Source organism: Balaenoptera acutorostrata, chromosome 16, assembly GCF_949987535.1.
Source record: "Balaenoptera acutorostrata chromosome 16, mBalAcu1.1, whole genome shotgun sequence".
Taxonomy (NCBI): Eukaryota; Metazoa; Chordata; class Mammalia; order Artiodactyla; family Balaenopteridae; genus Balaenoptera; species Balaenoptera acutorostrata.
The window spans coordinates 29,645,322-29,658,910 of NC_080079.1; the positions used below are offsets into that span (position 1 = coordinate 29,645,322).

Below are 13,589 nucleotides of genomic sequence, written 5' to 3' on the forward strand. Positions count from 1 at the left end.
ATCAGCTCAAAACTGTAGTGTGTCACATTAATCTTTATTAAAACATATCCTCATAACTTCTGAAGTTTTAAATTACTACATTTCTAGAGCTTTGTAGAACTATTTTCCTCCGTCTGTTCTACTTAATTATCAGTGTTAGAGACTATCTTAATTTTGTATTCTTGTGAAGTCTCCTTCAAATCTGTTATTTTTTCAATAAAAACTTGATTTTTTAGGTTATAAAATAACACCTTTGTTGGAAAGTATGTCATTGTTTATTTTTCTATTAAAGCAATGCTGCAATGCATAGTTGTATATGACTGTCTCTCTTTGTAAACTTGTATAAATGTCTTTAGGATAGATTCCTAAGAGGAGAAATTGCTTGGTGAAATGGTATAGGCATTTTAATTTTGACTGATATTGCCAAAATGCATTCTAAGAAAAGGGTTTATCGATTGACACTCTCACCAATAGTGCACGAAAGTGCCTACCCCACCCTGCACTCTCAACGACACTATTTTATCCATATTTATAAATATTTTTGTCAGTCTGATGGGCAAAAATGGATTAATTGGTGTGGTTTCAATTTTATAATGAGTATGATTTTTGGTCCATTTATTGGCCATTTGTATTTATTCTTTCCTGATTGATTTCTCTATATCGTTAATTCATTTTTATATCAATACAATGAAGCGCTGAGTATCTAATAGATGTGACTGATAAGCAGGCTGCAAATATTTTTTGCAAGTCATCATATTTTAATTTATGGTGTCTATCGTCAATGCTTTTCTTTACGGCTTCTGAGATTGTGTCGTGATTGGGAAAGTCTATTCCACCCTAGTGCTGTTTCAAAAATCTCTACTATCTTCCCTATTTTGTTTGCAGTTTAAATATTTAAATTTCAAAAAATTGCTACAGTGATAGCAATAATGATTAAAAATAGTACTTAATTTTCAGTAATTAACAGAAGTCACATATTCTGGAAATCAAATAATAATAGAGTTTCTTTTAATGTGATAGTTTTCTTCACATAAATGTTTAATTATATGCTAGACATAAATGACCTGTGAAAGCATTTTATAGAGGCGCCTCTCTTTTCTGGCATACATTCCCATGTTTATAGAAAATGGCGAGAAAATGGTTAGAGAGAGACCAGGACAGAACCTCTCTGAGGGGAGTGAGAATTTAAAACAGAGTAGAAGTCTTTCGATTACCTTGTTCTACACATCCTTATCCACAGAGTGAAAGTCCTATATTTTTTTCCTGTTTTTGCCCAATCAACAAAGATGTGCTTTGGAAAGCAGGTGATTTGGAAGATAGTTACTAAGAATTAATTCTGGATGAAAAAGTCATAGAAATTTGTTGTATACAATGTGCATGTAGCTAAATCTACTGTACTATACACTTTAAAATGGTTAAGATGGTAAATTTTATGTTATATGATTTTTACCATAATTAAATAAAAAGAGTTAATTCTGCATTAGAGTGTATGTTTTTAATCAATCAACAAATATTTGAGTATCTATTATGTACCAAATATCTTGTTGCGGTGCAGGATACCGGGAAATATAATTGGTGGTTTCAGTTCTCAAGGAACTAAGAAGCTATCAAGTTGGAGAAAAAAGTTAAGTATGCATGAAAATGTACAATCTCAGGCAATGTAATGATACCAAATGAGGAGAAGAGACACAAATTCTTATAGGAGTTTAGAAAAAGCAGGAATCTGACTACAGTGATAGAAATATTTGTTAGGTACTTAAAGGGCTTTCAAAGCACTTTAACATATATTTTCCAAATTGACCCTTTTACCAGATCTAGGAGACATTATCTCCGTTTAACAGATGAGGAAACAAAGGCTCAGAGGTTGTAATTTTTCCAAGTTCACACGGCAGAACTGGGAACTAGACTCAGTGTCTTCCAGTTCTTACTCCTAGTGGGATTTATTTAAGTTGGCACTGAAGATTTGCTGCTGGAAAGTTTTGAGGGTTACAGCAGAATCCAAATGTGCCAGGGACACTATGGTTATGTATTTGCTAGAATTATGATTATTCTCTCCTCGCTGTCATCCTGCCAAAGAGCATCAAGTAACTTTTAATACAAAATAAGGGATTATTATTTTCTTGCTAGTTACTGCATAGAGAAACTCAAGTCAAACTGCAGTCGAATGAGGATTAACATGCAAGACTTTAATTTCACCGCTATATACACACAGCCATTTAGCCAACTGCAGTCCCATGACAGACATTCCTTACCCATCATGTCTGACATCATTCTTTAAAGTCATAATACATATGGTACAGTTAAGACAGGTCTGATCTGACCCAGGTGTGACAGAAAGGAAAACTAACACAGACAGCAGAATAAAGTCAGTGAATTCAAATTTAAAAGCAGTTATCAGGGCTAAGACCATATGACTTACACACATTTTTAAAACCACATCCTGCTAGTTCAGTGGACTGACTTCTCCCCAGAAAGTGCAGAGGAGCATTAGGTCTGTTCATACAATAACCCTGTCTGATTGCCCAGGGTCAAGCTACTGTTTATCTCTGCCAGACACAACCCATATCCTGAACAGAGCCCATATCCTAAAACCTGCGTTTTTCACCAATTACTTCAGGGCAATACAGGCTCTGACGTTCTTTCTACATAATCACCTAAACAAGAAAAATACTCTAATTTTTTATTTTTTAAGTATTAGGTAAAAGTAAATGCACAGACACAGTGGTCAAGAGCTTTGCTTTTCATTTTCCTTCTCGCGAGTGCTCAACATTTTGCAAAAGAAGGGCAGTGCTGCCCTCTGCTGCAGGATGTTGGAATGTTCACAATACACTTCTACATCCACGCACCACCCCGCACCCCACCCCAGCCGTGTCGGGTAGAGGAAGACAATCTATTACAAGGTTTTACACTACCCCTTTAGGAGTTGTTTAAAAGAAATGTGTTCTTGGAAAATACATTGAATTTGTTTCCTTCATTATCTCTTCATCTACCTTCCTCTTGTATCAAAGCATAGGACTTTTAGGACATGACCTAACAACAAAAAAAAGGATATTACAACTTGGGGGGAAGAAAGTTTAAGACATTGCTCTAGAGGTAAGAGGCTGTGTTTTGATGCATTTAGGGAGAAACGGGGCAAGGGGAGGAAACTTCCTCCTGACTTTAAGGTCTGTAGCCTTCTGGTCTTCTGTCATTTGGAGCGTTCTCATTAGCTTTTAGCTAGGGTGATCTATTTCCTTCTCTCTGTTTCTTTGACTGGAGATGACAGTCACCTGGGCATGTTAAGAGAGTAGTGGAATAGGGTTTCTAAAACACTCTCTACTCTTCAGAAATATATAATATAGAAATACAGGGCTTCCCTGGCAGCGCAGTGGTTAAGGATCCGCCTGCCAATGCAGGGGACACGGGTTCGAGCCCTGGTCCGGGAAGATCCCACATGCTGCGGAGCAACTAAGCCCGCACGCCACAACTACTGAGCCTGCACTCTAGAGCCCGTGAGCCACAACTACTGAGCCCGTGAGCCACAACTACTGAAGCCCACGTGCCTAGAGCCTGTGCTCTGCAACAAGAGAAGCCACCGCAATGAGAAGCCTACGCACTGCAACGAAGAGTAGCCCCCGCTGGCCACAACTAGAGAAAAGCCCTCGCGTAGCAATGAAGACCCAACGCAGCCAAAAATAAATAAATAAATATTTTAAAAAAACAAAGGGCTATTATTAATATAGCTACATTTTAATTAATTATTAAATGTCGTGTTACCTTTAAATTGCTTTGAGATTTTACAGATCTCTACAAAGACTTCTTGAAGGGTTGAAGATATTAAGAATTATGTTCTCTGTTTTCCTTTCCATTAAAAAAAATTTCAGACAGTTACAGAAAGACAGAGAAGATGAAAAGGCAGAGGGCTATGTACCAGATGAAGGAACAAGAAAAAAACCCAGAAAAACAACTAAATGAAGTGGAGATAGGCAACCTTCCAGAAAAAGAATTCAGAATAATGATAGTGAAGATGATCCAGGACCTCGGAATAAGAATGGAGGCAAAGATTGAGAAGATGCAAGAAATGATTAACAAAGACCTAGAAGAATTAAAGGACAAACAAACAGAGATGACCAATATAATAACTGAAATGAAAACTACACTAGAAGGAATCAATAGCAGAATAACTGAGGCAGAAGAATGGATAAGTGACCTGGAAGACAGAATGGTGGAATTCACTGCTGCGGAACAGACTAAAGAAAAAAGAATGAAAAGAAATGAAGACAGCCTAAGAGACCTCTGGGACAACATTAAACGCAACAACATTCGCATTATAGGGGTCCCAGAAGGAGAAGAGAGAGAGAAAGGACCAGAGAAAATATTTGAAGAGATTATAGTCGAAAACTTCCCTAACATGGGAAAGGAAATAGCCACCCAAGTCCAGGAAGCGCAGAGAGTCCCATACAGAATAAACCCAAGGAGAAACACGCCGAGACACATAGTAATCAAAGTGGCAAAAATTAAAGACAAAGAAAAATTACTGAAAGCAGCAAGGGAAAAACGACAAATAACATACAAGGGAACTCCCATAAGGTTAACAGCTGATTTCTCAGCAGAAACTCTGCAAGCCAGAAGGGAGTGGCATGATATACTTAAAGTGATGAAAGGGAAGAACCTACAGCCAAGATTACTCTACCCAGCAAGGATCTCATTTAGATTTGATGGAGAAATCAAAAGCTTTACAGACAAGCAAAAGCTAAGAGAATTCAGCACCACCAAACCAGGTCTACAACAAATGCTAAAGGAACTTCTCTAAGTGGGAAACACAAGAGAAGAAAAGGACCTACAAAAACAAACCCAAAACAATTCAGAAAATGGTCATAGGAACATACATATCGATAATTACCTTAAACGTGAATGGATTAAATGCCCCAACCAAAAGACATAGACTGGCTGAATGGATACAAAAACAAGACCCATATATATGCTGTCTACAAGAGACCCACTTCAGACCTAGGGACACATACAGACTGAAAGTGAGGGGATGGAAAAAGATATTCCATGCAAATGGAAATCAAAAGAAAGCTGGAGTAGCTATACTCATATCCGATAAAATAGACTTTAAAATAAAGAATGTTACAAGAGACAAGGAAGGACACTACATAATGATCCAGGGATCAATCCAAGAAGAAGATATAACAATTATAAATATATATGCACCCAACATCGGAACACCTCAATACATAAGGCAACTGCTAACAGCTATAAAAGAGGAAATCGACAGTAACACAATAATAGTGGGGGACTTTAACACCTCACTTACACCACTGGACAGATCATCCAAAATGAAAATAAATAAGGAAACAGAAGCTTTAAATGACACAATAGACCAGATAGATTTAATAGATATATATAGGACATTCCATCCAAAAACAGCAGATTACACGTTCTTCTCAAGTGCGCATGGAACATTCTCCAGGATAGATCACATCTTGGGTCACAAATCAAGCCTCAGTAAATTTAAGAAAATTGAAATCATATCAAGCATCTTTTCTGACCACAATGCTATGAGATTAGAAATGAATTACAGGGAAAAAAACGTAAAAAAGACAAACACATGGAGGCTAAACAATACGTTACTAAATAACCAAGAGATCACTGAAGAAATCAAACAGGAAATAAAAAAATACCTAGAGACAAATGACAATGAAAACACGACGACCCAAAACCTATGGGATGCAGCAAAAGCGGTTCTAAGAGGGAAGTTTATAGCTATACAAGCCTACCTAAAGAAACAAGAAAAATCTCAAGTAAACAATCTAACCTTACACCTAAAGAAACTAGAGAAAGAAGAACAAACAAAACCCAAAGTTAGCAGAAGGAAAGAAATCATAAAGATCAGAGCAGAAATAAATGAAATAGAAACAAAGAAAACAATAGCAAAGATCAATAAAATTAAAAGTTGGTTCTTTGAGAAGATAAACAAAATTGATAAGCCATTAGCCAGACTCATCAAGAAAAAGAGGGAGAGGACTCAAATCAATAAAATCAGAAACGAAAAAGGAGAAGTTACAACAGACACCGCAGAAATACAAAACATCCTAAGAGACTACTACAAGCAACTTTATGCCAATAAAATGGACAACCTGGAAGAAATGGACAAATTCTTAGAAAGGTATAACCTCCCAAGACTGAATCAGGAAGAAACAGAAAATATGAACAGACCAATCACAAGTAATGAAATTGAAACTGTGATTAAAAATCTTCCAACAAACAAAAGTCCAGGACCAGATGGCTTCACAGGTGAATTCTATCAAACATTTAGAGAAGAGCTAACACCCATCCTTCTCAAACTCTTCCAAAAAATTGCAGAGGAAGGAACACTCCCAAACTCATTCTATGAGGCCACCATCACCCTGATACCAAAACCAGACAAAGACACTACAAAAAAAGAAAATTACAGACCAATATCACTGATGAATATAGATGCAAAAATCCTCAACAAAATACTAGCAAACAGAATCCAACAACACATTAAAAGGATCATACACCACGATCAAGTGGGATTTATCCCAGGGATGCAAGGATTCTTCAATATAAGCAAATCAGTCAATGTGATACACCATATTAACAAATTGAAGGAGAAAAACCATATGATCATCTCAATAGATGCAGAAAAAGCTTTTGACAAAATTCAACACCCATTTCTGATAAAAACTCTCCAGAAAGTGGGCATAGAGGGAACCTACCTCAACATAATAAAGGCCATATATGACAAACCCACAGCAAACATCATTCTCAATGGTGAAAAACTGAAAGCATTTCCTCTAAGATCAGGAACGAGACAAGGATGTCCACTCTCACCACTATTATTCAACATAGTTCCGGAAGTCCTAGCCACGGCATTCAGAGAAGAAAAAGAAATAAAAGGAATACAAATTGGAAAAGAAGAAGTAAAACTGTCACTGTTTGTGGATGACATGATACTATACATAGAGAATCCTAAAACTGCCACCAGAAAACTGCTAGAGCTAATTAATGAATATGGTAAAGTTGCAGGTTACAAAATTAATGCACAGAAATCTCTTGCATTCCTATACACTAATGATGAAAAATCTGAAAGAGAAATTATGGAAACACTCCCATTTACCATTGCAACAAAAAGAATAAAATACCTAGGAATAAACCTACCTAGGGAGACAAAAGACCTGTATGCAGAAAACTATAAGACACTGATGAAAGAAATTAAAGATGATACCAACAGATGGAGAGATATACCATGTTCTTGGATTGGAAGAATCAACATTGTGAAAATGACTATACTACCCAAAGCAATCTACAGATTCAATGCAATCCCTATCAAACTACCAATGGCATTTTTTACGGAGCTAGAACAAATCATCTTAAAATTTGCATGGAGACACAAAAGACCCCGAATAGCCAAAGCAGTCTTGAGGCAAAAAAATGGAGCTGGAGGAATCAGGCTCCCTGACTTCAGACTATACTACAAAGCTACAGTAATCAAGACAATATGGTACTGGCACAAAAACAGAAACATAGATCAATGGAACAAGATAGAAAGCCCAGAGATTAACCCACGCACCTATGGTCAACTAATCTATGACAAAGGAGGCAAAGATATACAATGGAGAAAAGACAGTCTCTTCAATAAGTGGTGCTGGGAAAACTGGACAGCCACATGTAAAAGAATGAAATTAGAATACTCCCTAACACCATACACAAAAATAAACTCAAAATGGATTAGAGACCTAAATATAAGACTGGACACTATAAAACTTTAGAGGAAAACATAGGAAGAACACTCTTTGACATAAATCACAGCAAGATCTTTTTTGATCCACCTCCTAGAGTAATGGAAATAAAAACAAAAATAAACAAGTGGGACCTAATGAAACTTCAAAGCTTTTGCACAGCAAAGGAAACCATAAACAAGACGAAAAGACAACCCTCAGAATGGGAGAAAATATTTGCAAATGAATCAACGGACAAAGGATTAATCTCCAAAATATATAAACAGCTCATTCAGCTCAATATCAAAGAAACAAACACCCCAATCCAAAAATGGGCAGAAGACCTAAATAGACATTTCTCCAAAGAAGACATACAGACGGCCACGAAGCACATGAAAAGATGCTCAACATCACTAATTATTAGAGAAATGCAAATCAAAACTACAATGAGGTATCACCTCACTCCTGTTAGAATGGCCATCATCAGAAAATCTACAAACAACAAATGCTGGAGAGGGTGTGGAGAAAAGGGAACCCTCTTGCACTGTTGGTGGGAATGTAAATTGATACAGCCACTATGGAGAACAATATGGAGGTTCCTTAAAAAACTAAAAATAGAATTACCATATGACCCAGCAATCCCACTACTGGGCATATACCCAGAGAAAACCGTAATTCAAAAAGACACATGCACCCGAATGTTCATTGCAGCACTATTTACAATAGCCAGGTCATGGAAGCAACCTAAATGCCCATCAACAGACGAATGGATAAAGAAGATGTGGTACATATATACAATGGAATATTACTCAGCCATAAAAAGGAACGAAATTGAGTCATTTGTTGAGACGTGGATGGATCTAGAGACTGTCATACAGAGTGAAGTAAGTCAGAAAGAGAAAAACAAATATCGTATATTAATGCATGTATGTGGAATCTAGAAAAATGGTACAGATGAGCCAGTTTGCAGGGCAGAAGTTGAGACACAGATGTAGAGAACGGACATATGGACACCAAGGGGGGAAAACGGCGGTGAGGTGGGGATGGTGGTGTGCTGAATTGGGCGATTGGGATTGACATGTATACACTGATGTGCATAAAACTGATGCCTAATAAGAACCTGCAGTATAAAAAAACAAACAAAACAACTAATACTAAACTTTCATTGGGTTATTTGTATGGAAATATGTTAATATAAATGTTTCAGACATTACATGAAATTTCTAAAAATCTTATATTTGTATTTGTATGGAAATATGTATGGAAATATGTTAATATAAACGTTTCAGACATTACATGAAATTTCTAAAAATCTTATATTTGTATTTGTATGGAAATATGTATGGAAATATGTTAATATAAATGTTTCAGACATTACAGGAAAAAAAAAAAAATTTCAGAGTACATGCCCTCAAGAGGCCACGGCAGACAGACTTTAAAGATAGTCTAACCATTACCCTATAGCTACCCAGCGACTAAACTGTAATCTTCATGATAATAATTTCTACAACTGCGTTAAATGCATGTGTGTGTGTGTGTGTATCAACACCAAGAAAAAAATCTTTTTTCCCCCAATTTACAGATAAGAATACTAAAACTCAGACATATTAATTTACTCAAACTTTCAAAACTAGTAAGAGGCAAAACTAGAATTTGATTTCAGAATTTGATTGAAAGCCTATGCATTGTTCTACTATGCAGCTGATCAATGAACAAACTAAACAAATCTCAAAGGCACATGCTCGTAGACAACATCTGTGATGATGACAACGATGATAGTTAACATACTGAGTACTTACTAAGCGTCCAGTACAATTCAAAGCATTTTAGAGTCAATCATTTGATAACATTAAATCATTTAATCCTCACAGCAACCCCATGAGGTAGAAATATTATCTCCACATTATAAGTAATGAAACTGAAGTATACAAAGGAAATCTAGTCCCAGAGGCCACGCTTTTAACCATTATGCTACACTGCTTCTTAAGTAAAGTACAAAAATTATATAGCACAACAATTTCTAAATGGTGCCCTGGAACTTAGTTACATTAATAAGTAGATAAAACCCATCCATAGTTGTCAGTCCTGTTGATATCTCTGTTATACAAAGGCCTCAGCAGCTTTAAAAAAAGTTCTGCCCATGTAGGTGCCTAGTTTAGAACTAAGATTAGACCTTGTCCACCACAGGCCTCACTAGACATGCCCTTCTATGAAACAGGAATCAGCAAGAGACCTTCACTTGGTCCAATCCATGTGTGCAGGTGGGGAGACAAGTCATACATAAGGGAGGGAGGAGAGAACTGAGGGAAGAGATGCAAGGGGAGATGGTTCCACCAAGGCACAGCCAGGAAACAAGCCAGTTAAGCTGAAGGGAGTGGTTGATAAGCGATCACTTTCCTTAGCAAGAGTAAACTCAATACAGTCAGAAGCCAGCACCAGCTTAGGGGCTCTACACTTACTTTCTTGCCCACGATTTGGTCACACGGTGACTATCAAACAGATCTCCTCTAACAGCTTTGTTTTTTAAAAATTTTTATTGGAGTATAGTTGATTTACAATGTTGTGTTACTTTCAGTTGTACAGCAAAGTGACAGCTTTGGTTTTTAAAGAAACTTTTGTTCAGTGCACAACTCAGCTTCTAAATAATATCCTACCCTTAGTGAGTGACAGCATATACCCAAATATAACCATTCCAAAGCGCTTAGTGCTTAAGTGCAAAGTGTGATAAACTCCTCCCTGCCTTGTGGCTAAGCGTAGACCTTCTGGGTATCAGCAGCAAGATTAAGTACAGTAAGCAGGTGTGGATTTGCTTAGAGGTCCATGCAGTGCCCCCTACTGCCCTGGCCTGCCTCTTATGCTATGCGGCAGGGCTGCCTAGCCCCAAAGGCTTCAGATTTCCAAGCGAGTATATTCTAAAGGAATTCATTCCCGATCAAGCTGTTGCTATGTGGTTCTTACTTCCTCCCTTCCAATTCTTTTGGAAAAAAAAAAAAAAAAAAAAAAAGGCAGAAGGGAGATGGTAGGGACAGATAGTTGTAATGAAGTCAGGAGCCAGGGGAATACCTGCCCCTTTTCCTTCTGATCCTTACTGCCCTTTCCCTGGACACTCACTTTACCTGGCTGCCTACTAGTCTGGGCAATGTTTGCCTCTCAAGAATCTTTTGCTTGAATTATCCATTCAGCAGGGAGGCTGTCTTGCATCCATTCTAAGTCAAAGTGTTAAAATTAGTGATGGCCTGGAAAGCATTTTGTTTACTTCAATACAGGCATTTTGCTTAGAGGGGCAGGCTGCAGGGCTCAAGATAGAAGGGTACTGAACTTAAAGTAATCTCCAAGAAACATATTCCCGAGGAAAAAGGTTTGAGACTTGCATCCCACATAATATGCAATCCCTTCCCCCAACACCCAGTAACTGTTTGCCCCTTTCTAAAATTCAGAACAGGGGCTTCCCTGGTGGCGCAGTGGTTGAGAATCTGCCTGCTAATGCAGGAGACACGGGTTCGAGCCCTGGTCTGGGAAGATCCCACATGCCGCGGAGCAACTAGGCCCGTGAGCCACAATTACTGAGCCTGCGTGTCTGGAGCCTGTGCTCCGCAACAAGAGAGGCCGCGACAGTGAGAGGCCCGCGCACCATGATGAAGAGTGGCCCCCGCTTGCCACAACTAGAGAAAGCCCTCACACAGAAACGAAGACCCAACAGAGCCAAAAATAAATAAATAAAATTCAGAACAGATAATTATGGGGACATGAAGAAAAACTGCATATGGTACTTTCTTTGCCCCTATCAGCACTGACTTGGTTATGGGGCTGCTTAGGTTGCCAATAAATATTTATTTGGACTTAGCTAAGTTGATAATGTTTAGGTAATTTAGGGTTGTTTTTCCCCCAGGGAATGACGTAAGGAGTGACCATGACATTGTCGGCTAACGCTGTGAAGATCATACTTTAAATCAAACTTTGGTAAGGCTGGGCTATACAACATCTCACTCAGCAGTTGCCCTTTGCCTCTGCTTATGGAAGCACCGAAAGTTCATTGTCATTTCACCTTCAGTGTTGAACTCACAATCTTAGAGGAAAGTGTTGTTAATGAAACACCGTTGACAGTTATCTTTAAAACCAGAGGCTAATTTTCTGAAAAGAAGCAAATGATACAAAGGTTGGTAGGTGTTGCACAAAGGACTTTTGGCTTATGTTTGTTACTTTGAATGAAAGATTCATTTTGAGATTTGTCATATTATCCAATGAATAGAGGGTAAGGTAATGCTTTTTTCTGAACCAACAGAACTGACTCCTCCTGCCACCATTTATTGAATACTTACTAAGAGCAGGAAACTAAGGGAGACTAATACAGGGTTAAGATCTCTAGCCCAAAGAAATTTACCATCTACAAGGGGTGTGCAGATGTGCAATGATGACAATAGCTAACATTTAGGGAGTGCTTACTACATGCAACTAAACACTTCATATGTATTAACTCACAGAATCCCCACGACCCTAAGAAAAGTATTATTATCTCCACTTTATGAAGCAGGAACAGAGAGGTTAAGTAACTTGCCTAGACCTGACCAAGTTAGTAAGTGGTAGCACTAGAGTCTAAATCTAGGTAGTCTGGCTCCAGAACTAAGTTCTTAACTGGGCATTTTGGGCATTTTCTACAATTGTAATATTGCCAACAAGGGACAGAAGCACAGGAAAGAGAGAGGGATTTTAACCAGAGTGAGGGTAAAGGCAAAGCTTTAGGGAGGAGGCATTTGCTCTGGATCTTGAAGGTCAACAGATGGAGAGAGGGTCTGGGGAGGAAGGAACAGCCTGACTAAAAGAAGAGACAGTCTGAATACCAGCCAGCTGACGACAGCAAGATCTGGCTGAGTGCCTGCGTGGGAGAAAAGCTGGAGGGGGAGGTCGCGCCCAGATCCGTAAGGTCCGTGAGGACCAAGCTCTCTCGGTAAGGAAAGGGGAGCAAAAGCTTCAAACTGTAAGAGCGGCAGAAAGGAATTCCTGGACACTTCCTCTTTTAGTAGGATGGCCCCCTGTCTGAAACCAAGGCAGGTGGCCCACCCACATTTCTCTCAGGGAGAAACAGCCGGCCGAGATGGTCAAGGTCGTCCGCGCGGGCTCCGGAGCCGCACGTCCTGGCCGAGGACTCACGACCCGTGCGCAGAGTCGGATTTGGCTGCCAGCCCGAGCCGGGCCAGACTGGGTCAGGAACGTGCGCACTCCCAGGCCTGGCAGGGAGAACACCAGCTCCGCGGGTACCGGAAGGCCGGTCCTCCAGCCACCTCCCGCCAGCTACCTCCCACCAGCTACCTCCCGCTTGTCTCCGGGCGCCTGAAGGTCGAGGAAGCTGCCTCCCGCGAACGCCGCTCGGCTCCTCCCCTCAGCGACCCAAGGATCAACGGCTTCAGCGATAGGAGCATGCTCTGCCAATCAACTCTATCCCCGCCCCGTTCCAGCCGGCGTACGTTGCATTGGTTGCATCATTACCGGCCTCCGATAAGATTCTCTTCTTGGATTGGCTAATACCATCCTGCCCCTTTTGCGTCAGAAGCTCGCGATTGGTTAACCGCGTTGCCAAGTTCCGGACGCGGCTTGACCATTGGAGGCCGCGGGCCCGCCCCTGCCGGCTAGGTGAAGGTGAGAGTCTCCTCCAGTCGCCGCGGTTGGACTGGACCGAGCGGCTTCAAACGCAGAGTGGAAGCTTTCGGCCGACTCCAGCTTTCTAGCTATGGCGCCTCCATCAGTCTTTGCCGAGGTTCCTCAGGCCCAGCCGGTCCTTGTCTTTAAGCTCACTGCTGACTTCCGGGAGGATCCGGACCCCCGCAAGGTCAACCTGGGAGTGGGAGGTAAGGATGCAGTGCCCAAGAGTGTGAGCAGCCTGGGAGT

The 13,589-nt window shown here is 39.8% G+C and overlaps 1 protein-coding gene and 1 long non-coding RNA gene across 4 annotated transcripts in view; one reads left to right on the top strand and one right to left on the bottom strand.

Moving 5' to 3' along the window:
- The window catches only part of LOC102997825 (uncharacterized), a 45,727-nt gene extending 32,642 nt beyond the window's left edge, over positions 1-13,085 (bottom strand). For all 3 annotated transcript variants that reach the window (XR_009005683.1, XR_009005682.1, XR_451448.2), the window contains exon 1: positions 13,014-13,085. This is a non-coding gene — a long non-coding RNA (uncharacterized LOC102997825). The remainder of the gene's footprint in view (positions 1-13,013) is intronic.
- A 239-nt stretch (positions 13,086-13,324) lies between these two features.
- GOT1 (glutamic-oxaloacetic transaminase 1) overlaps positions 13,325-13,589 on the top strand; it is a 30,643-nt gene continuing 30,378 nt past the window's right edge. The window contains exon 1 of the mRNA XM_007187386.3: positions 13,325-13,549. Within this exon, the coding sequence (XP_007187448.2) occupies positions 13,432-13,549 (118 nt within the window). The 5' untranslated portion in view covers positions 13,325-13,431. The remainder of the gene's footprint in view (positions 13,550-13,589) is intronic.